This window comes from Podarcis erhardii (assembly GCF_964252035.2).
Source record: "Podarcis erhardii genome assembly, chromosome: 13".
Lineage (NCBI taxonomy): Eukaryota > Metazoa > Chordata > Lepidosauria > Squamata > Lacertidae > Podarcis > Podarcis erhardii.
In genome coordinates this window covers 49,795,118-49,818,029 of record NC_138502.1, presented here as the reverse complement: position 1 = coordinate 49,818,029, position 22,912 = coordinate 49,795,118, and the positions used below count along the sequence as shown (strand labels likewise).

The 22,912-nt window shown below is 50.7% G+C and overlaps 2 protein-coding genes across 2 annotated transcripts; both read right to left on the bottom strand.

The window, feature by feature from the left end:
• Positions 1-1,751: 1,751 nt before the first annotated feature.
• On the bottom strand, positions 1,752-15,063 carry LOC309327206 (uncharacterized protein). The gene is made up of 6 exons (XM_081836373.1): positions 13,907-15,063; positions 3,802-3,869; positions 3,406-3,712; positions 3,229-3,304; positions 2,676-2,732; positions 1,752-1,940 (listed from the first exon to the last, which is right to left on the bottom strand). Exons 1-6 carry the CDS (start codon positions 14,088-14,090, stop codon positions 1,892-1,894), a joined length of 741 nt encoding a protein of 246 aa, XP_081692499.1. The 5' UTR covers positions 14,091-15,063; the 3' UTR covers positions 1,752-1,891.
• Positions 12,574-13,478, bottom strand: LOC309327218 (uncharacterized protein). The gene is made up of 3 exons (XM_081836393.1): positions 13,261-13,478; positions 13,060-13,127; positions 12,574-12,938 (listed from the first exon to the last, which is right to left on the bottom strand). Exons 1-3 carry the CDS (start codon positions 13,352-13,354, stop codon positions 12,780-12,782), a joined length of 321 nt encoding a protein of 106 aa, XP_081692519.1. The 5' UTR covers positions 13,355-13,478; the 3' UTR covers positions 12,574-12,779.
• Positions 15,064-22,912: the final 7,849 nt, after the last annotated feature.

Below are 22,912 nucleotides of genomic sequence, written 5' to 3'. Positions count from 1 at the left end.
ATAATTGCTCTATCTGGTTTATATACATTATAAAATGATTTTTTTTTTTAAAAAAAAAGCTTTACAAAAAGCACAACTTGTGACCCACCAAGCTGAGTGTGGCCCACCAACCATGTATTGTGGTCTGCAAACTGCTTGATAACACCCTTGGGTGGGCAGTTTTGTTGAGCAGCCAGTGAGCAGTATTCAGCTTGGTGGGTTGCAATCTCCAGAGGTTCACTTGCTATGCCTGCCCTCTATTTATTTATTGTTCTTCTGTGTTGCTGTCTTCCTTGAAGGTCATTCATCTTCCATCCAGTGCTAGTCGTGTCCCAAGCTATTATCTGCCCCTCCGCCCCCCCCCCCCGCACAATTCTCTTGTCTACAAACTGCATAACTTAGAAGCACCACAGGCCAGGACTGCCATGCTTGCTTAATTCCTCTCCAGCAATCCAAGAGAGGGCTGCAGACAAGGCACATGGTCCAGGAATTACTTCAAACAGAAATGTCCAAATGATTTTCTGGTGCTGTTTATGAAATGTGAATCGTGGCTGGAGTGACATAAGTCTATTTGCCTCACCTACTTACTGTGTGCTTATCCAAAAGCTTGAGAATTTGTTTAGACTCTTAATGCATTTAACAGATATGGTTCAAGAGTCTCTGGGAGAGGCCTGCTAGCACAGGCTATATAATGACAGCTTTGATATATGACCAAAGAACCCCGTTTCCGCAAGGGTGAGGCAAGATGTCACTGATACCAGAATGTGCAATAGAGCCTGGTAGGTGTCAACACATACACACAAGATGCCTCTGACCCTCTGAGCTGACATTTAAAAACACCGCCGGTTTATGAACTAGGACCACATAGCCTTTGAAGACATAAAAGCAGCAGTGTTACATATATGTGTAACTCTTCCATAAGTATGTGCTTTAAACTTGTTTTATTTATTTAAATGAGGTTATATTGTCACTTATCCAACCTTTGTTAGGCAGCTTGCTGTTTAATAGCCCAGAATGGTTGACTGATTCACTGGCCAGGTGTGATGGACAGCTGAGCCAGACTGGAGTCTGGGGGTGCAGTGCTTCCGAGGGCTGGAACCACTCTCTGATTGGCTACCAAGGCAGCTGACCAGAGGAGGGTGGAGCCAGCATTTTGGGAAGGAGAATAAAAGGAGCCGTTTCTGAGGGAGTGAGCAGATAAATGGGGAGATGGTTGAAGAGAGAGAGGTGTAGAGAGTTGGTTCTGATCTGTGTTTAGCATCCACTGAGGAAAACAGCTACAGCTACAGAGTCTCTGAGCTTAAACAGAAAGCTCTCTAGCAGTGGTTCCCAACCTTTTTTGGCCATGCCCCACCTAAGCATTTCTAAAATTCTGATGCCAGAATTTCACGAGAGGTTCTGGGGCAAGAAAACAACAAGAAATCTATCGACAGCATATGAACCAATATGGCTATCTTGACCCAACAATTCTCTCCCCCCCCCACCCCCCTCCGGCAAAGAAATCTCACTGCAGTCAACTAAAAGACAACCAACCATGCCCTACCCCCCCACTACCAAGGAAATATAATAAACGAATAAAAAGAGAAGCTACCCAGTTGATGCTGACACAAAAACCCACACATACACTAAGTAAAACAATATATGTTTTCCCACCTCACCCCCTCTCTCCCCACTTGCCTTCCCTGTCTTATACTATACACAACACGAATGTTTCACAACAAATGCAACTGAACTGTAGAAAACACAACTTGAAAAAAGAGAAATACACATACTTTGGAAATCAAGAATATCTTTAATAAAAATGATGTAAAACAAACAAACTGACGAAAGAGGTTCTGAGACGAAAGAGCTGCACCATGGTCCTCATCCAGGCAAGGCCCTTCACATCTCCCCTGCAGGCTAAAGATGGACCTCAGAAGGCGCAGAACTTCCACCTGCAGTGTGGCCACCTGGGTGTTTGGCTGAAAAGCAGGGGGGAAAGGACATTGGTCAAGGACAATGGGAGTTGTAGTCAAGCAACCCATGTAGGAAGGCCCCCAGTTCCCAAACCCATCTTACTAGTGTAAGCCTTTTTAAAAGAAATGCCTCTAATAATAATAATAATAATAATAATAATAATAATAATAATAATAATAATAATAATTTAATATTTATACCCCGCCCATCTGGCTGAGTTTCCCCAGCCACTCTGGGCGGCTCCAAATCAAGTGTTAAAAACAGTACAGCATTAAATATTAAAAACTTCCCTAAACAGGGCTGCCTTCAGATGTCTTTTAAAGATAGGATAGCTGCTTATTTCCTTCACATCTGAAGGGAGGGAGTTCCACAGGGTGGGCGCCAATACCAAGAAGGCCCTCTGCCTGGTTCCCTGTAACCTCACTTCTCGCAGGGAGGGAACTGCCAGAAGGCCCTCGGAGCTGGACCTCAGCGTCTGGGCTGAACAATGGAAGTGAAGACACTCCTTCAGGTATACTGGACTGAGGCCGTTTAGGGCTTTAAAGGTCAGCACCAACACTTTGAATTGTGCTCGGAAACGTACTGGGAGCCAGTGTAGGTCTTTCAAGACCGGTGTTATATGGTCCTGGCGGCTGCTCCCAGTCCCCAGTCTGGCTGCCGCATTCTGGATTAATTGCAGCTTGACATGTACACTTGTAGTGTGTTCTCCCCACCCCATGCAAATCTTTCTTTCCTCTTACCTGTTGATTTCAAAAGGGAGGCTTTGGCAGCAGCCACAGCAGTGCAGACAGGAGTTCCTGCAAGAAATAAGGAATCTTTGAAGCAGGAGAGAACTCGATGCTAAGGGCTGCTTCGAGGGAAGAATCCCTAAAGATGTGAATGGGCTATCACAGGCCGAACGCCAGAGACAGAGCGTCCCCTCAGATGCCCATTCAGCTCCCCAGGGACTAAAAGCAGATCCCACTGCAGAGCTCACAGTCAGGTGACCAGAAGATGAAGCAGATGAGCATCTCTGACTGCAGGGTTTTAAATGAGGGTTAGACGACTTAACGGAGGAGAGGGCAGTCAAAGGCTGCTAGTCCTGATGGAGACAACAATGCTTCAGAAAAGCCGTTGCAGGAAGTCCCAGGTGGGCAGAGGGCTCTTCCGCTCAAATCCTGCTTGCGGCTTTCCCACACACATCTGGGTGGCCCCTGGGAGAAGAAGAGGCTGGACCAGAGGGGCCCTTGGCCTGATCCTGCTGGCCCTTCTTGTGTATTTCCTAAGCCCCCCTCCTTCCCCCTGTCCCATTACCTCTGAGACAAGAAGACTTTGTCTGGGCTCCAGTCCCCCGGGGATGCAGCGGCTCCCAGGCTGAGTCTTTCCCTCCCTGCAAAGGAAACAGAGACATGAGCAGGCGCCTGGCTCCCAGCCACGCTAGACCAGTCTGGGGCAGGAGGGGGGGACCTGGGAAGGGGAATTTCCTCCTACCTGATCTTATCAGCTGCCCCAACCTGTCCTCCGCCATACGGGCGTCTGGGCTCCGTCCCAGCCGACTTGGCACAGAAGCAGCAGCCAAAGTCTCCCCTGGCTCCAGGATAACTCTTGAGGTGTTCTTGATGGGGGGAAACCTTGACTCCTCTTTCTGCGCCAAGTAGGGCCGGGAAGGAGCCATGCCCGCACGGAGAACAGACGGAGGGGGAGGCAGGCGAGGGTCAGGGGCCGGGAACCGCCACGATGGTCTCTCATTCTTCATCCCGGAAGCAGGCGCTGGAGCCTCATCCCTGGAGGTGTGGTCCTGTGGAGGAAGCAGGGCATCACATGAGAATGGGCCTCTGATGGGCCAAAAACTATGGAAGGACCCCTTTGTTCCCTCTGCCCCAGTACCTGAGGGTCGTCACCTCTCTCCAGGGATTTGACCAGAACAAAGTATATGTTGGGGAAAGGCTTCCTCCCTGCAAAGAAAACAGAGACATCAGCAGGTGCCCAGCTCCCAGCCACGCTAGCCCCAGTCTGGGGTAGGAGGGGGGGAACTGGGAAGGGGCATTTCCTCCTACCTGATCTTATCAGGGCTCCCCACTTCTCCTCCGTATGGGCGTCCGACCGGCCTAGCACAGAAGCAGCTTCCTCCCTGCTTCCTCCCTGCAAAGAAAACAGAGACATCAGCAGGTGCCCAGCTCCCAGCCACGCTAGCCCCAGTCTGGGGCAGGAGGGGGGGGGGACTGGGAAGGGGCATTTCCTCCTACCTGATCTTATCAGGGCTCCCCACTTCTCCTCCGTATGGGCGTCCGACCGGCCTAGCACAGAAGCAGCAGCCAAAGTCCCCTCCCTCTCAGAAATAACCCGAGAAGCTGTTTTAATGGGAGGAAACTTTGGCTGCTACTTCGGCGTCAAAGATGGCCGAGACTGAGCCATGCCCACACAGAAAAGGGTCAGTGGGGCAGAGGCACGAGGGATGGCAGCCAGGAATCACAGGGATGTCCTCTGGTCCTTCATCCTGGGAGCTGGAGCTGGAGCCTCATCCCTGGAGGCCGGCCCCTGTGGAGTAAGCAGGATACAGTATGGGAAAGGGCAGTGACTGGCCCAAAACTACAGACAGAACGACAGCTCAGACGCACATTCAGCTGTCTCAGCAGCACCAAATATTCAAAGGCTTCTCTTTCCACTTTCACCATCATGGAGAATCCTGGAAATCCTGTAGTGTGTTCCGGGTGCTGGGAATGGGAGCTGTCGGGAATGGTAGGTCCTTGACAAAGGACAGTTCCCAGGATTCCTTGGTGGAAGCCAAGTCCATGAAAGTGGTAGAAGAGGCCTTTGAATGTCCGGTGTGGTGGATGTTCTCAACAGGAAGCCTGCCACTGACATGGGCGTTATATTCTGAAGCTCAGACCTCAAACGAGAATCTCACAGGGTCAAAACACATGGGGTTCAGGGCTGGGTGGCAATGCCAAAGTCCCTTTTCCCGGACACCCGCCTGCTTTCTGCTCCCTTTTCCATTCTTTAGATGAGTGAACAAGATCACACCGCCGATCTTGCAGGAAAAAGGAAGCCCAGGAGAATCAGATGCCCCACAAGACCATCTTGGATGAGGTGGCTTTCAAAGAGGATGAGACAATTACATGTTCCAGAGGGTTGTGCAAGGCAACCCGGTTGGAGGGAGCAATGCTTCTGAAAAGCACTTGCTGGAAGCCACAGATGGGGAGAGTGTTCCCACAACTCCCCAAACATGTTTCAGAAGGTTGCCCTTCCTTCCCTCTGCCCTAGTACCTGAACGTCGTCACGTCTGTCCAGGGATTTCACCAGAATGTTTGCTCAGGTTGGCACCACAACCTCCTGGCACATGTGGAGAATGGATTCCCCATGGAATAAACATACCACGACTTCCAAAATGCCATTTTTAAGTGTGACCGCCTCCCCTTCCTCCATCTGTTCCCGGCGCCACAGAAGCCTCTTAGGACCTAGGAGACAGAAAGGAAAATAAAAACAGAGGAAGAGGTTACAGATGGGAAATGTTGGGGACATAAACTAAGAGACCCTGGCTTATGTTTCGCAGCAGGACTTAGGCTCCACCCAGGACCTCAAACTTAAACTGTTCCCTCCCTGTGTCAAATTAAAGATTGTAAACCCCTCAGCGCAGGAACCTCTTTTTCAAGAGTCACATGCAACAATGGTGCAAAGAAAGAAAACATAATTAATCTCTCTAGGTCCCTGCCCCATCCAAGTTGAAGTCCACTAGACGCCTTTTCCTTAAATTTCGAAATCATCACAGTCCTACCATTTATTTATTTCTAGGGTTTAGAGGTGTCCTCTACAAATCCATAACAGTATTTGCCAATGCTTGATAAAGTACAGTGGTGCCCCGCAAGATGAATGCCTCGCAAGACGGAAAACTCGCTAGATGAAAGAGTTTTCCGTTTTGGAGGTGCTTCACAAAACGAATTTCCTATGGGCTTGCTTCGCAAGACGAAAATGTCTTGCGAGTTCCTGCGGGTTTTTTTTCCCTCCCCCCCCCTTTTTCTAAGCCGCTAAGCCGCTTATCCGCTTATCCGATAAGCCGGTAAAAGCCGGTAAAAGCCGTTAAAAGCGCTAATAGCACTAATCCGCTAAGCCGTCAATGGGCTTGCTTCGCAAGACGAAAAAACCGCTAGACGAAGAGACTCGCGGAACGGATTCTTTTCGTCCTGCGAGGCACCACTGTATATAAGTTTGGAACAGAGTAGTTGCTTTGGAAGACGATAATCAGGCATAGCCTGGGTCTTTCAAGCTGTTTTCCAGGTGTTTGGAGGGGGTGGTGTGAGGAATCTGGGCATTCGCAGTACAAGCCAAGCCCTGGCTCTGCGGCTCACCTGAATTAAGGGAATTCTGTTCCCGGGAAGCTGGCAGAGCCCCTCTTTGCCACATGCCCCTGGGGGTATCGACTGTCCTACTGGTCCTAAGCCCAGCCCAGCTTCACGTCCCCCACCAAGAACCCCCCTTCTAGAACCCACCGCTCTCAACCGACTCTCAACTGCCTCCCTCCAACATTCAAACTCCCTTTCAAATCCTCCTCCAACCTTCCGTCTCCACCAGAATTCCCCCCTCTCTCTTCCCCCCTCCCTCCCTGCTTGACATTCCCTTTGGAATTCTAGTAGCATCACCTCAATTACCATATTACAAAAAAAGAGGAAGAGGGTTCAGATGGAATCCAGAGGTTACAGACCCTGGCTTATGTCTCGCAGGAGGACTCAGGATCCCCCCTGGACCTCAACCCTTCCCTGTTCCCTCCCTATGTCAAATTAAAAATTATAAGCCCCTTGGGGCAGGAACATCTTTCTCAAGGGTCACGTGCAGTGATGATGCAAAGATATAATATAAAATAAATCTCACTACGCTCCTGCCCTGAGCTGAAGCCTGCTAGACACCTTTCCCTTAAAACCGAAGGCTGTGCACAAACCATCCATTTGGGGCTCCAGCAGCGTGAAAAGGAGCTGAGTCTGCAGAGCTGCATTGCTGAGAGACAGGGACTCGGACCTTAGAAAGACAACTGGCAGAGAGGGCTCTGTGTGAGGTCCTTTTCCCTGCTCTCCTGGAGAAAAAAGAGCAAATTGTTCCCCTCTCTCTTCCTTTGACCTGTGTTGGACATGCCTCTTCAGCATGTGCCTGGTGTTGGTTATCAAGTAAATATCAGAACTGTTACAAAAGGCGGGTGTCACCCCCATATTCTGCAAGATGCCAGGGGGGGGGGTTTCAAGCACTCACCCAGAGTCTGTGTTCCTTTGGAGAATGGAGCACAGCTGAAGAAGACCTGCGAAGCTTTCAACAGCTGTGGACAAGTCAAGCCAGGGAACCAAGTCGCCATGCACCAATAACACTAATATTTATATGCCACTCATCTCCTCTGGGCCTCGGAGCACCTCCTACCTTCAGAGTTCCTTCTCATTATCACTTGTCTCAGCAAGTCTCTCACCATCATCTGACAGGCATCCCTCTTGCAGGTCACTGTAAGGCTTGCATGCAAAGCAGCACTTTGTGACATCAGCTGGCAAACAGGGGCCAGGCTGCTGAGTTGCCAGGCAGCTGAATTAAGAAAAATAAAATCAGGGGGGTCAAAGTGTGCTGGGATGAGGCCCCCATGGGTTAGGCCAGAGGGTGCTGGTGGGGTGTGTGGTTGTGCCTCCCCTTGTTCTGCATCTTGCTTCTCTACCCGTTCCTTTAGCTGCTTGCTGGAATCATAGCATAGCAAAGTTGGAAGGGACCCCAGGGGTCATCTAGTCCAACCCCCGACAGTGCCAGGATCCTGCCCACAGCCAGCCCTGGCTGGGCTCCAAACTCCGACCCTCTTCTTACCAGCCAGATGCACTGACCCCTTGCAATTCTGCCTGGGGTGGAAAAAGGGGAGGGAGAAACGTTTTGCTCTCTCTCTCTCAGGACATGGATATAAGAGCCACACCATGCAGCCCTCTCAATATCTCAAGGGCCATCACAGGGAGGAGGGAGGAAGCTTGTTTTCTCCTGCTCCAGAGGCCCTCAGGACCTGAAGCCATGGATTCAAGTTACAAGAAAAGAGATTCCGACTCAACTTCAGGAGGAATTTTCTGACAGCAAGAGCTGTTTGACAGTGGGAAGAAATCCCTCAGAAGGCGGCAGACTCTCCTTCCTTGGAGGTTTTTGAGCAGAGGTGGGAGGGCCACCTGCCATGGATGCTTTAGCTGAGATTCTTGCATTGCAGGAGGTTGGTCTAGATGACCCTCAGGGTCCCTCCCAACTCTACAGTTCTATGATCCTATGATTAAAAGTGCACCCAATGAGCATTTAAAGCACATGACGTCCCCCAAATGATCCTCGGCACTGCAGCTTTCCTCTCACAGAACTACAATTCCCAGAACCCCTGCAAACTACAATTCCCAGAATCGTTTGGGGGAAGAAACCTGCTTTTTAGAACAGGGAGAACCTGCTGCACACTTCCCCCAATTCTCTAGGAACCAGGAATCAGGAACTCAAGTGCTTCTAACAGGATGACTTGTCAGAGCAGGCTTATAAAATTTTGTTCCCAATGGTGCCTCTCCTCTCTCTACTCAGCGATGGCAAGAGTCATGGGGTTCCAGGCTCTCACCTTTGGAGAACTGTGACATGGCGGAGACTATCTTACCTTTAAGAAATACAGTTTATTCACCTGTTTACATCTTCAGTTTGCATGGAGGGAGACCAGATCTTACAGCAGAGTCCTTTCAAGAGGGACTTGTCCCCCAAACAGGGCAGCCAGTCTTCCCAAGTTGGATTCCAGAAAAGCCTCAGTTTTCCTGTCACCTCACACCCAGGTACAGTGGTACCTCGGGTTACAGACGCTTCAGGTTACAGACTCCGCTAACCCAGAAATAGTACCTCTGGTTAAGAACTTTGCTTCAGGATGAGAACAGAAATCACATGGCAGTGGCGCAGCAGCAGTGGGAAGCCCCATTAGCTAAAGTGGTACCTCAGGTTAAGAACAGTTTCATGTTAAGAACAGACCTCCAGAACGAATGAAGTTCTTAACCTGAGGTACCACTGTATACTGGCCCCCTTCCAAATCCACTGTCTTTGTCCACACCCCTGGGTCAGGTCCTTTTGCACAGGCTAGCCCAGGAATTCCTCTGCAGCTTGTATTTCTCCCTTCACATCCCAAATAATCCCAAACCCCACCATTTATTAATTTCTAGGGTTTAGTGGGATCCTCCCAAAATCTATAAGAATACTGTGCATAATACTGTAATTAAGGTGATTGAATTCAGATTCCCAAGGGAATGTCAAGCAGGGAGGGAGGGGGGAAGAGAGAGAGTGGAATTCTGGGGGAGAGTGATGATTGGAGGAGGCTTTGAAAGGGAGTTTGAATGTTGGGGGGGAGGCAGTTGAGAGTCGGTTGAGAGCGATGGGTTCTGGAGGGGGGAGATCAGCTGGGCTGGGCAGCTCTTCAGCTTAGGATCAGTATGAGAGTCGTTTGATCGTGGCCAAAAGGGAACAGAGACGCAGAGAGGGACTGTGAGTCTCCCATGGAGGCCGGGGAATGTGGCAGTCCCATGCTCAGCGAAGAGGGGCTCTGCCAACTGCCCAGAAACAGATTAACCTCAATTGAGGAGGGCCACGGAGCCAGGCTTGGCTTGTTTTCCTAATGCCCAGATGCCTCACACCACCCCCTCCAGTTACATGGGAAGCTGCTTTACAGACCTGGGCTATGCCTGATTATCATCTTCCCAAGCAACTTAGAAATGTAACGCTGGTGGTCAACGAAAGAAGTTTAAAGACTCTCTCAAGGCAGATCTAAAAGAAATGTTGTGTAAGCAATCGGGAAATGCTGCCCTGCGAACGCTCCAATTGGAGAACAGCCTTTACAAAACGGTGTCATGGACTTTGAAGACACTCGAACTCAGGACGAAAGGGAGAAACAAGTTAAGAGGAATGCATGCCTGGCAAGCCCTCACCGTGATCAACACCCACCCGGAAACCTATGTCCCCACTGTGGAAGGACGTGTGGATCCAGAATTGACCTCCAAAGTCCATTATGAACTCACTGTTAAGATCGTGTTCATGGAAGACAATCTTACTCAGCTACGAGTGATCGCCAAAGAAGATGATAGATTTGGGGTCTACGGCCAATTTCATGGACTTCATGGAAAATCCTCAGGGGAAGATGCTTTGCATGTCCATGCTTCCCCTCCCCCCGGTTGGTCCCTCACTTCCACCATTGTGCTCCCCAAAAGCCAGCACCCACGCAGCAGGTGGAGGAGCACCTTCGGGAGGGGGATAGTGTCTTGGGGCAGAAATCAGCTTCACCTGCTGAAGAGCAGCCTGAAGGGGGAGAAGGGGGAGTGACTTCACCTGCAGCTTCAAGGACTCCAAGAAGAAAGTGCTGATGAGAACCAGCTGGCTCCAGCCTTCTTAAGCAGAGCTCCCAGTAGCAGCCAGAGAAGGCAGAGAAGGAAAAGAAACTGCTTGTTAGTTTTACTCTTTAACAATCTTTATCACATTATATTATTTAATCATTGGCATATCTAAGGCGATCAGTTCCTCCAATTTCTTTATCGAGCTTTAACCTATGCCCGTGATGCCCTTCTCCTCTCGTCAGGGACTGGCACATTCAGACAGCATGTGTGACATCCCAAAAGACATGCAAGGCACTGAGAAGCATGGATTTCTCCAGCAACTTGGAAGGACAATACAATCCAGAAAGTCAAAACTGGAACGCCACGGGAGACGGAGTTTCGCTCTGTGTCCATCAGCTTGGGTGCTGGCAACGGAGACCATTCTCTTGAAGCGTGGCCCTGTGGAGGAAGAAGGACTTGGTATCCTCCTGGCAGACGTGGGGAATGGATGCCCAATGCCCCTGCCCTGACATTGCCCCCCCAAGAAAGCTTGGCCCACCCACTTCTGGATGAGAGCATCTCCTTTCTGCTCTCATGCAAGAAGGTTCTTCTCCCATTCTCTGTTGACACTCAACTTGTAAGGTGTTCTCCCAGCTCCATGCAAATTTTTCCTTCCTCTTATCTGATCTTTTTACACAGAGTGCTTCTGCAGGAGCCACAGCGGTGGAGAAAGGAGATCCTGGAAGAAAGGAGGTATCCTTGAAGCATGGCAGAACTCTAGGCTAAGGGCTGCTTCGAGGGAAGAATCCCTGAACTTGTGAATGGGCTATCACAGACCAAACTCAAATGGGCTATCACAGACCAAAATCTTTAATGAAAAATATTTCAAACCAACAAATGAAAATGGTTGTGGGAGTAAGCCTTGGTTTGGAAGGTGCAGAACTTGCAGCGTGGCCACCTGGGTGTTTGAAAAGCAGGAGAAAAAGGACAGCGGTTAAGGACAAAGGGAGCGGTAGTCAAGAAATACCTGTAAGAGGGCCTCCAGTTCCCAAACCCGTCTTATTAGCGTAAACCTTTTTCAGAAACACATCCACAGCATGAACACGCACGTTCAACTTGTAGGGTGTTCTCCCAGCCCCATGTAAATCTTTCCTTCCTCTTACCAGTTCTTTTTATAAGGGTGGCTTGGGCAACAGCCACAGGGGACAGTGTTCCTACAACTCCCCAAACCTGTTTCAGAAGGACCCCTTCCTTCCTTCTGCCCCAGTACCTGAGGGTCCTCACGTCTCTCCAGGGATTTGGCCAGGACAAGGTAAATGTTGGGAAAAGGCTCCCTCCCTGCAAAGAAAACTGAGACACCAGCAGGTGCCTAGCTCCCAGTCACACTAGCACCAGTCTGGGGCAGGAGGGTGGGGCACCTGGGAATGGGCACATCATCTTACCTGATCTTATAAGCTCTCCCCACTTGGCCTCCGTATAGGCGTCTCAGTTCCATCCCAGCAAGCCTAGCTCAGACGCAGCAGCCAAAGTCTCCTCGCTCTCTGAAATCAGTTGAGATGCTGTTTTAATGGGAGGAAACTTTGGCTGGTGCTTCTGCGTCAAAGATGGCTGAGATGTGGGAAGGAAGAAGGACATTGTATTCTTTAAGATATCTGGCATAGGCATCCACTCTAGAGGACAGGGGTCCCATGGGCCGTCCCCAATAATGTTCTTCTGGGCCACAGCCCACTCAATATTTTCTCTCCCTCCTCCTCCTGTCTGCCTTCCCAGCTCCCTCCCTTCCTCACTCTTCCACATCTCTCCTTCTCCTGTTTGGCACATAACAGACCAGCAGCAGCCCATGGGCAGGCAAGCCAGTAGAGGCAGGGCCCTCCTGCGGTGGAGGGCCGGGGGGAGCAGCCCCCAAACTTCCGTAGGGAGACCCTGAGCGTTGGCGAGGGTGTCTGGCCAGCTGACCCAGGGAAGGAGGGAAGCAGAACAAGCACCCCTGCCTTGCCGCCCATGCCCACGTCACCACTGGCTGCCAACGAAAGCTGCTCCCGCCTGGGCACAAAATGGCCAGACCCCTGGCTTCAAAGGAGGGGGACGAAGGGCTGGGGAGAGACAGGCCTGCTCCCCCCCCACTCTAGAACTCAATTGGCATTACCCCCTACCTGAACTCTGAGCCTTTCCACATTTTGCCTCCCTGCGGGGGTCTTTGTCCTTCCCTCTGTCCCAGTACTTGTGGGGTGAGAGGCCTTTGTCTGGGCTCCAGTCCCTCCCGTGATACAGCGGCTCCCAGGCTGAACCTTCTCGTCGCTGAAAAACAAACAGAGTCATCAGCAGGTGCCTGGCTCCCAGCCACGCTAGCCGAGTCTGGGGCGGGGGGGGGGGGGACCTGGGAAGGGGGCATTTCCTCCTACCTGATCTTATTAGCTGCCCCAACCTGAACTCCTCCGTACGGGCATCTGGGCTCCGTCCTGACCGGCCTGGCACAGAGGCAGCAGCCCAAGTCTCCCCCGGCTCCAGAATGACTCTGGAGGTGTTCTTGATGGGGCGAAACCTTGGCTGCTACTTCTGCGCCAAGTAGGGCCGGGAAGGAGCCATGCCCGCATGGGGAACGGATGGAGGGTGAGGCAGGCGAGGATCAGGGGCCGGGAACCGGAGTGATGGTCTGTTGTTCTTCGTCCCGGGAGCAGGCGCTGGAGCCTCATCCCTGGAGGCGTGGTCCTGTGGAGGAAGCAGGAAGCATCTGATGAGAAGGGGCAGGGGCGGATGAAAAACTACTGCCCCATTTTTGATGACCCCCCAAAAGAAGTTCCACAAGGACCCCTTCCTGCTGTCCCAGTACCTGATGTTCACCACGTCCCTCCAGGGATTTTGCCAGCACGAAGTAGACGTTGGGGAAAGACTCCCTCCCTGCAGAGAAAATGGAGGAATCAGCAAGCGCCTGGATCCCAGATGATAGCACCAGTCTGGCGCATGAGGGAGGGGGGACACAGGAAGGAAGCATTCCTAAAATATGGGGCACTCAGTTGGCATCTCCACTTACCTGAAGTGGGAGCCTTTCCCCCCTCGTTCTGGCGGGCCTCTCGCCTAAGGAAGAAACAAACTCTGTTATTCTGATTGCTTGGAGGAGGAGCCATGCCCGCACGGGGAACGGATGGAGGGTGAGGCAGGCGAGGATCAGGGGCCGGGAACCGCAGTGATGGTCTGTTGTTCTTCGTCCCGGGAGCAGGTGCTGTAGCCTCATCCCTGGAGGCGTGGTCCTGTGGAGGAAGCAGGAAGCATCTGATGAGAAGGGGCAGGGGCGGATGAAAAACTACTGCCCCTTTTTGATGACCCCTCAAAAGAAGTTCCACAAGGACCGCCACGATGGTCTCTCATTCTTCGTCCAAAGAGCAGGCGCTGGAGCCTCATCCCTGGGGGTGTGGCCCTGTGGAGGAAGCAGGACATCATATGAGAATGGGCCTCTGGTGGGCCAAAAACTATGGAAGGACCCCTTTGTTCCCTCTGCCCCAGTACCTGAGGGTCGTCACATCTCTCCGGGGATTTGACCAGAACAAAGTATATGTTGGGGAAAGGCTCCCTCGGTGCAAAGAAAACAGAGTCATCAGCAGGTGCCTGGCTCCCAGCCATGCTAGCCCCAGTCTGGGGCAGGAGGGGGGGGGGACCTGGGAAGGGGCATTTCCTCCTACCTGATGTTATCAGCTGCCCCACCCTGAACTCCTCCGTTCGGGTGTCTGGGTTCCGTCCCGACCGGCCTGGCACAGAAGCAGCAGCCAAATTCTCCCCCGGCTCCGGAATAAGTGTTTTTGATGGGTGGAAACCTTGGCTGCTGCTTCTGTGCCAAACAGGGCCGGGAAGGAGCCATGCCCACATAGAGAAGGGGCAGTGGGGAAGAGGCACGAGGGACGTCAGCCGGGAACCGCCGGGATGTTGTTCGGTTCTTCATCCCGGGTGCCGGATCTGGAGCCTCATCCCTGGAGGCCTGGCCCTGTGGAGGAAGCAGGATACAGTATGGGCTCTCATGTGAATGGGCTCTCACTGTCTGCAGATTCCCCAATTATTGCATCGCCACACCATGCTGCTGGGCAAACTCGCAGAGCATGAAATTGCTGGTGGCTCCTGAGTTTTTAATGTTCGCAGTTGTACTCTGTGTCCATCTGGGAACTGTAGTGTCACACGCGAGCTGAGACCAGGAATAGCCAGTGGTGGTGGTGGTGGCCCCGTGTTGTCACAGAGGATACATATGGGAAATGCCAGGGAACCCAGAAGTCTAAATTGACAGATCCTGACATCTGTCTTTCAGCAGGACTCAGGGGACCACCCTGGACCCCCAGCCTTTCGCTCTTGCCTCCTTGCCTCAAATTAAAGAGTTTAAGGAAACACTTTTCAAAGGGTCACACGCAGTGATGGTGCAGAGAAATAATGCAAAATAAATCTCACTACGCTTCTGCCCCGTGTAAGCTAAAGCCTGCTAGAGACCTTTCCCTTGAAACGATAGACTGTGTACCCACCATACCTTTAGGGCTCATTCTCACTTCCCCTTGGGTCATGTGCCCAGCAAGCTCAGGTGTGTTAACAGATTTGCCCTTTGCTAGACCCCCCAGCCTGGTTTGCAAAAGTCAGCCCAGGGACACCTTGTCTGGCACAGTTGTGCAGCCTGTACTTTCATTGAAATCCCAATTAATCAAAAATCTACCTTTTGTGTATTTCTGGGGTTTTTTGGGGGGGGTCTCCTGCAAATGTATAACACTATTTTGCCTGCACAGTTTTTAATGCCACTATTGATGTGAACTGATGCATGATTTATAAAGTAAATAAAGCTTATTTTTAAAGTTCCCATGTTGTTGATGCCTGATTCTTTCTTAAGTGGGGAAAAGGGAGGGGAGGCAGCTAGCTTCATGGCTGGACTTGCTCAAAACAAGGTTTTGCAGCCTGATTCCTATCCTTTTAAGTTTGCTGTCAAGGATGGAATTTTAAAATTCCGTTTTTTAAGGAGCAGCTGGCAACCCTTCTTCAGGTATACAGGACCCACACTTTGAATTGTTCTAGCAAACGTACTGGGAGCCACCGTAGATCCTTTAAGACCGGTGTTCTGTGGTCCCACCAGCTGCTCCCAGTCCCCAATCTCACTGTCGCTACATCTGCTGGCTCCTCTCAGATATGCCTGAGCCAATCTGATCTGAGGGGAATCCCTTCCTGTCCTCTAATATATGGTCATCTGATAGAGCTTCATCAGGACCAAACCCCACCTCCCAGGCGTCCCCCTTGAAGGCAAGGCCCAGTCCTGGAACACTCAACACCCAACGGTTTTCCATTTCCAAGGCGCGGGGTCCCTCCCCAAATCAAGAACCTGGCATCTGAGCTCCTCCGACCTTCCTGGTTCCTTCTCATGACTGAGTTCCTAGGACTCCACGGATCTCTGCTAATGGGAGCTGTTCCCAGAGCGCCTAACACGCTGCAGTTCCCAGGATCATGGGGGGGGGGGAGACATCTGTTTTTTAGAACAGGGATGAGGAACCTGCAGCTTCCTCACACCCATTTCCTTGGAGCCAGGAATGGGAAGCTGAAGTGCTTCTTCTAACAGGATGATTGCAAGGAGCAGCAGTGCTTTTCTTCAGCCAGAATTCTCCGCAACTCCATTCCAGCACCTAAAAAATATTATTATTATTATTATTATTATTATTATTATTATTATTATTATTATCACTGCCCAACTTTCCCCCTGCTTTTCCCCTTCTGGCTGGGAAAAGAGTCTCTCCCCCCCCATCAATGCAGCTAAGATGTCTTGCTGCTGCGTGCCCAGGGAAGGGCCGCCCTTGCCCGCTGCAGTGGACACCTCGTGTGTAAAGAGAGGGATGCTGATTGGGAAGCAGTGCAAGAAGAAGCGGTCAGCTTCTGGGATGCTGATTCCTGGATGTCCTTGCAGCTGTGTGGATGCAGGAATGGGTGGGCAGGAGCCCTGGTCCGTTTGTGGGAAAGAAATAAAGCTGCCATTCGGGGACATCTTTATCAGCACCACCTACAATGTCACAGCGTGGTGAATAAGACTTGGGAAGACCCAGAAATGTTTCTCTGAGTGAACTGGAGGGGAAGCAGAGTAACAGGCTGGGTGCAGTGGGGAGGGAAAGTGGGCATGATGGAAAAGCTCAAAATTGATGCAGGAGGTATAATGCAGACTTAAGATGAGCATCGTTTTAGGGAATTCAATGTATAATATAATATAATATAATATAATATAATATAATATAATATAATATAATGGAAACAAAAGAACCAATTTGGGCAACATCTGGGGGGAAAGGGTGGTCTCCAATCCTAATCTGGAGGCTGTCTTCTACTTGGAAATAAACAGTTCCATGGGATTTCCTTCCAAGGAAAACGTGCCTGGATTGGGGACCTCAATGGCTAAAGCCGTTTGTGTGTGTGTGGAAATACTGCTACCCTGAGACCTTCCAGAGCAATTGCTGGTCAGTGTATACTTGTACACCACCCATCTGCCTGGGTTTTTTAACTGTCAAATAATTCTGTGTACATTGCGGCAGCCTTTGGCTATGTGCAATAAAACTGACTGAGACTGAGGCCTGGGTTGCCCCCGTCACTCTGAGGTAGATGGAGCAATCTAAGGTCTAAATCCCCTTCCTGTGTTTCTGTTTGGGAGGGGCTATAGCTCAGTGGCAGAGCATCTTCTGGGCACCCAGAAGGGCCTTGATTCAACTCCCTGCTTGGCTTCAGGTGTGGGGATGAGAAGGCCCAGCTTGCAGGTTCGATCCCCATCTGGGACAGCTGCATCTTCCTGCAGGGGGTTGGACTAGATGATCCTCAAGGTCCCGTCCTGCTCTGTGATTCTATGAGTCTAAGGATGCAAGAAGTATTGTCACTCCCGCTGTGCTAATCCAACAAAGGCCCACAGAGAGACAGATTGAAGCTCGGCCATGGAGGGTTCAGTCGCCAGAGGTGAATATGCAGGAAAGCGCCTGGCCCTTTGCCTGGCAGAAGACCTCACCCACTGGGCTGCATAGACAGCTGCCTCAGGAGCCAGGTCCCGGGAGCTCCAGACTGCCTTCCTCTGGCCTGGCTGGCAGCAGCTCACCTGGGGATCAGATCAGAGCTCCCCAAGCCTCACCAGGAGATGCTGACCCTGTGGGCTTCCACAGGCACTGAGCTATGGCCTACAAAGTCCCCTGGATGGCTCCATCCTTGGTCTATCTAGGCCAGGCTGGGAGCAACTGCTACCTGCCACCCTTTGGAGAAGCATGGCCAGGCAGTTGACAGCTGGGATGAGGAACCCAAGGCCCACCATCTGATTCCATGAATCCTAGAGATGACACAGAGAGAGGCAGAGACTGTCTCTTGTGGGGAGGGGACTCTGCAATCTTGCAGTGCAGGAAACACGGCCCACTTTGCCTTGTCCCACGATCAGCTGCAGCTCTAAATATACCATATTTTCTCGTGGGGATTAGAAATTTGTCTTTTTTATTTAAGAAATGTAACAGCAAGGCGGGCTGTTTCAAAATCCTAATGTGCCTGCCAGGTGGTGGTGCTCCAAAAACATCCCAAAATGCGACATGCTGCATTTGCATCAAACCCCGGTCTCTTATTTTGTCCTTCCGTCTTTGAAGAACTCTTCATCGTCTTGGGATTTCACTTTGGTGGATTTCGACAACAATATACTCTCAACTCTGGCAAGTACATGCAGAACTGCTGGCATTATTCAACTTTGTGATCTTCATGCACATCTTTGAGATTGTGCTCTCCAATCTCCGGGCGCAACAGATGCATCACACAGATTACAGATTCAGGTTGGCCAAGTCAACTGTGACCCTCATCCCGCTGTTGGGGGTTCATGGGGGTGCTTGTGCTAGTTCCTGAGGAACACATCCAGGGCTACCTCAACTTCTTCTTTGAGTTGTTGAGCAGGGCGGCCTGTGGCTGAGCGTCCTAGACTGCTTTGTCAATAAGGAGGTCCAATCCCAGATACAAAGGAAGTGGCAAAGGTGGGGGAGCAACAGAGAGCAAAGGGAGGTACAACCACACACCCCAACAGCACCCTCTGGCCTGACCCACGGTGGCCTCATCTCAGCACACTTTGACCACCCCATTTCATTATTCTTAATTCAATTGCCTGACAACCTAGCAGCCTGGGTTGCCAGCTGATGTCACAAAGTGCTGCTTTGCAAGCAAGCCTTATAGTGGCCTGCAAGAGGGATGCCTGTCAGATGATGTTGAGGGACTTACAGAGACAAGTGTGCCCATCAGCGATCATGAGAAGGAACGGTGAAGGTAGGAGGAGCTCCGGGGCCCAGAGGAGATGAGTGGCATATACATAAAGGAGGAATAATAATAATAATAATAATAATAATAATAATAATAATAATAATAATAATAATAGATTCATAGCAACAGTAGCAGTAAAATCTATGCAGGCAAAAGACTGTTATGCATTTGCAGGGGACACCCCTAAACCTTAGAGATTAAGAAATGGTAAAATTTTGAAGATTTGGAGTATTGAAGGGCAGATTGGAAGTCAGGGGGAAAGTGCTGGCTCAGATTTCTTTCCAAGCCAGGGCCTCACCTGGATAGAGACAGGATCATGCCCAAAGGGGTTGATGGCCCATCCGAGAACCTGGGAGAGATGCCTGGGACCCCAGGGCCGCCCTGCTGTGGGGGAGAAGCCCCCCTGGACAGGACCAGGCTGTCAGATGTAGACTCCCTCCACGCAGACGGAAAGGGCCAATAGGGGAAGAAAGCGTATTTCTTGGAGCTACGGCAGTCTCTGTCGTGTCTCCATCCTCCCAAAAAACGCAGACCCTGGGTGAGTGCCTGGACCCCCCCTGGCATCTTGCAGAGTGTGACACCCAACCTTTCTAACAGTTCTGATATTTACATGATAACCAACACCAGGCCCATGTGGAAGAGGCATGTCTGCATCCAACCCGGGTCCAAGGAAGAGAGAGGGGAGCAATATGCTCCTTTCTCTCCAGGAGAGCAGGGAAAAGGACCTCACACAGAGCCCTCTCTGCCAATTGTCTTTCTAAGGTCTGAGTCCCTGTCTCTTAGCAATGCAGCTCTGCAAAGTTGGCTCCTTTTCATGCTGCTGGAGCCCCAAATGGATGGTTTGTGCACAGCCTTCGGTTTTAAGGGAAAGGTGTCTAGCGGGCTTCAGTTTGCATGGGGCAGGAGCCTAGTGAGATTTATTTTATATCTTTGCACCATTGCTGCGTGTGACCCTTGATAAGAAGGTTCCTGCCCCAAGGGGCTTACAGTCTTCAATATGACACAGGGAGGGAACAGAGAAAGGTTGAGGTCCAGGCTGGATCCTGACTCCTCCTGCAAGACATAAGCCAGGGTCTCTGAGTTTAGACTTTGGGATTCTTGGACATTTCCCATCTGTACCCTCTTCCTCTGTTTTTGCAATATGGTAATTGAGGTGATGCTATTACAGTTCCCAAGGGAATGTCAAGCAGGGAGGGAGGGAAGAAGAGAGAGAGTGGAATTCTGGTGGAGAGAGAAGCTTGGAGGAAGCTTGGAAAGGGAGTTCAAATGTTGGGGGGAGGCAGTTGAGAGTGTTGAGAGTGGTGGGTTCTAGAAGGGGGGCTCTTGGTGAGGGACCTGAAGCTGGGCTGGGCTTAGGATCAGTAGGACAGTCGACATTGCCAGGGGCATGTGGCAAAGAGGGGCTCTGTGGCTCACCTGCCTGGGAACAGAATTCCCTGAATTTAGGTGAGCCACGGAGCCAGGGCTTGGTTTGTACTGCAAATGCCCAGATTCCTCACACCACTATTCAGCTTAAGATCAGAAGTCCAGTCGCCACCACTCTCGTTTGATGGTGGCCAAAAAGGAACAGAGACTCAGAGAGGGACTGTGAGTCTCCCGTGGAGGCCGGGGAATGTGGCAGTCCCATGCCCAGGGAAGAGGGGCTCTGCCAGCTGCCCAGGAACAGAATAACCTCAATTTAGGAGGGCCACAGAGCCAGGCTTGGCTTGGCTTGTATTCCTAATGCCCAGATGCCTCACACCACCCCCTCCAGTTACGTGGGAAGCAGCTTTACAGACCTGGGCTATGCCTGATTATCATCTTCCCAAGCAAATTAAAAATGTAATGCTGGTGGTCAACGAAAGAAGTTTAAAGACTCTCCTAGGGCAGATCTAAAAGAAATGTAGTACTGTATAAACAATCAGGAAACACTGGCCTGTGAGTGCTCCAATTGGAGAACAGCCTTTACAAAACGGTGTTGTGGACTTTGAAGACACTCGAACTCAGGACAAAAGGGAGAAACAAGCGAATAGGAAGGCATGCTTTGCAAACCCTCCCCGTGATCAACTTCCCAGTTGACTGACTCAGCTGTCAGGAGGTCAGGAGACTGCAACTTCCCCACCATGCCATCCCCTACCTGAGCTGCCTTCCCTCTGAAGTAGGACTCGACTCAGGGAAAATGATCCTAATTCTACTGACTTTTCATTAGTATAAGGAAACAGTTATTCAGTGAAAGTGACTGATCATTTATTTCCAATCAAGGGAGCAAGCACTATTCTTTAATAAGGCCTATGACTGAAATCGCTCTGCAATTTGGTTGGATTCCCTACTAATGGCTTTGTTAATATAGCAATTAGCTTACAACATACACTAGAGAAGCATTTCATTTTGGGATGATTTAATGGGCAACTTCAAGACATGCATAAGATACAGCAGTGAATCACTGGGCTCTTGATAGAGAGGTTCCTAAACAGCAAATTGATTCAAAATACATCACTGGTTAATTATATCTTCATTTAAGGCAGCAGAGGGATGTTGGGAAACATCTTAGAGTTATGACTTTTCCCATTATATAGTTTGACAGTTACAAGAGATGGTTTTTGCAGTGATTTACAGTTCCATAATGTATCCCCACCCGGCCCCCACAAGCTGATGAAGGACTAAATATGTAGGATGAGGAGTTGAAAAATGCAAAGCTAAATACAACCCCCCCCCCACTTTTTTTAAAGCAACATGTGTTGTATAAATAAGTAACAAGGTGAAAAATCTGCCTGCAAAACTCAGAGGTCTGAACTGTCTCACACTTATTTAAAAATGCAATAAATGGTGCTTGTTGTTGTTTTTTAACATACAGCTCTGGTCAGCAATTACTTCTGTTGGGCGATTTGATTAGAGGAGTTAGAAATGGAATAAGGCCCCAGCCCAACGCAACACATTCTATAATCCAAATGCATTGCCTAAGATGCTGCTCATTGATATTTGCGTAGACAGGCAGAGTCCCCCCAACCCCAGGCGACCTCCGAGCAGAATAATGACTCAAGACAACGTGCTATGGGATTAAAATTGGCCACAACTTTATTAAGTTTCAGGTGTAGGGAGACCATGGCTCAGGCATTGGGTGTTTATCCTTCCCAGTCCCCAGCCGGGGATCTGGGAGACATCAGGGTTATCCAGAATGTGTGGGGATTGGGCTGGCTCTGGAGAACAGATGTTCAAGCAGAGAGCCCACCCTCCCCCTTTCACCGCTGTTGGAAGGGAGAGCAATGACAACTTCTTCGCGTATGGCCAATGCCTCCCCTCAAGATCCCTTTAATGGGGAACCCTGGGATCACTGCCGCAAGGGGGACGTGGGTCACCACTTCACGCCCCCCCCCCATTTAGGGAAGATAGACTAAAGGATTCCACCCAAGGCCTGATACCGCCAAAGTTGTGACGTTTTGCTACGGGAAAGGCAAACCTGCCAATGCAGGAGAATACCTTTCTGGCCCTTCAACAGCGACCCTGACGTAGCAGCGCCTGCATACCTGTACAGAAAAGGTTAACCTGCAAAAGAAGGCTTAACTGAGGGAGGGCAGGGTGGGAGAAGCTCTGGCTTCGCAGGTAAGATTCACCCTCCGTTGTGTGGGCAGGGCGGTCCCGCCCCCTACCTGGCCAATCCCCTGGCAATGCCTCCCCAGGCGGGATTGGGCGATTGGCGGAGGTGGGTGGAGACCTCCAGGTATCCAGCCTGGGGGGGGGGTTTGAAGCCAGTTCGAACTACTGGGAGCCACACTGGGATCCGGGGGGGGGGGGCTGTGTGCGACCACACAAAAGGCACCCCCATTTTATGTGGGGAGCGGTCAATCATTCTCGTCTGGGGTTGGTGAGGGTGGAGGGAGTCTGCAGATAGCATCTCGCACCAAGAGCCAGAATGTGCTCAGGAGCCATCACTGCCCTACATGGGCGTAGCCAGGATTTTTGTTAGGGGTGGCAGGCCTTTGGGGGGGACATAACCTCAGTTAGCTATATATTTTTATGTATTTTTATTGATTTAGTGGGGCAGCTGCCCTTCCCTGCTCCCCCTTGGCTACATCTATGCTTCCCTAATGGATGGATTTCTATAGACCATGAGTAGGCAAACTAAGGCCCGGGGGCTGGATCTGGCCCACTCGCCTTCTAAATCTGGCCCGTGGACAGTCCAGGAATCAGCATGTTTTTAAATGAGTGGAATTTGTCCTTTTATTTAAATTGCATCTCTGGGTTATTTGTGGGGCCTGCCTGGCGTTTTCACGTGAGTAGAATGTGTCCTTTTATTTAATGTAGAATGTGTGAGTAGAGTGTGTCCTTTTATTTAAAATGCATCTCTGGGTTATTTGTGGGGCATAGGAATTCGTTCATTCCACCCACCCCCCAAAAAATATAACCTGCCCCCCGCAAGGTCTGAGGGAAAGTGGACCAGCCCC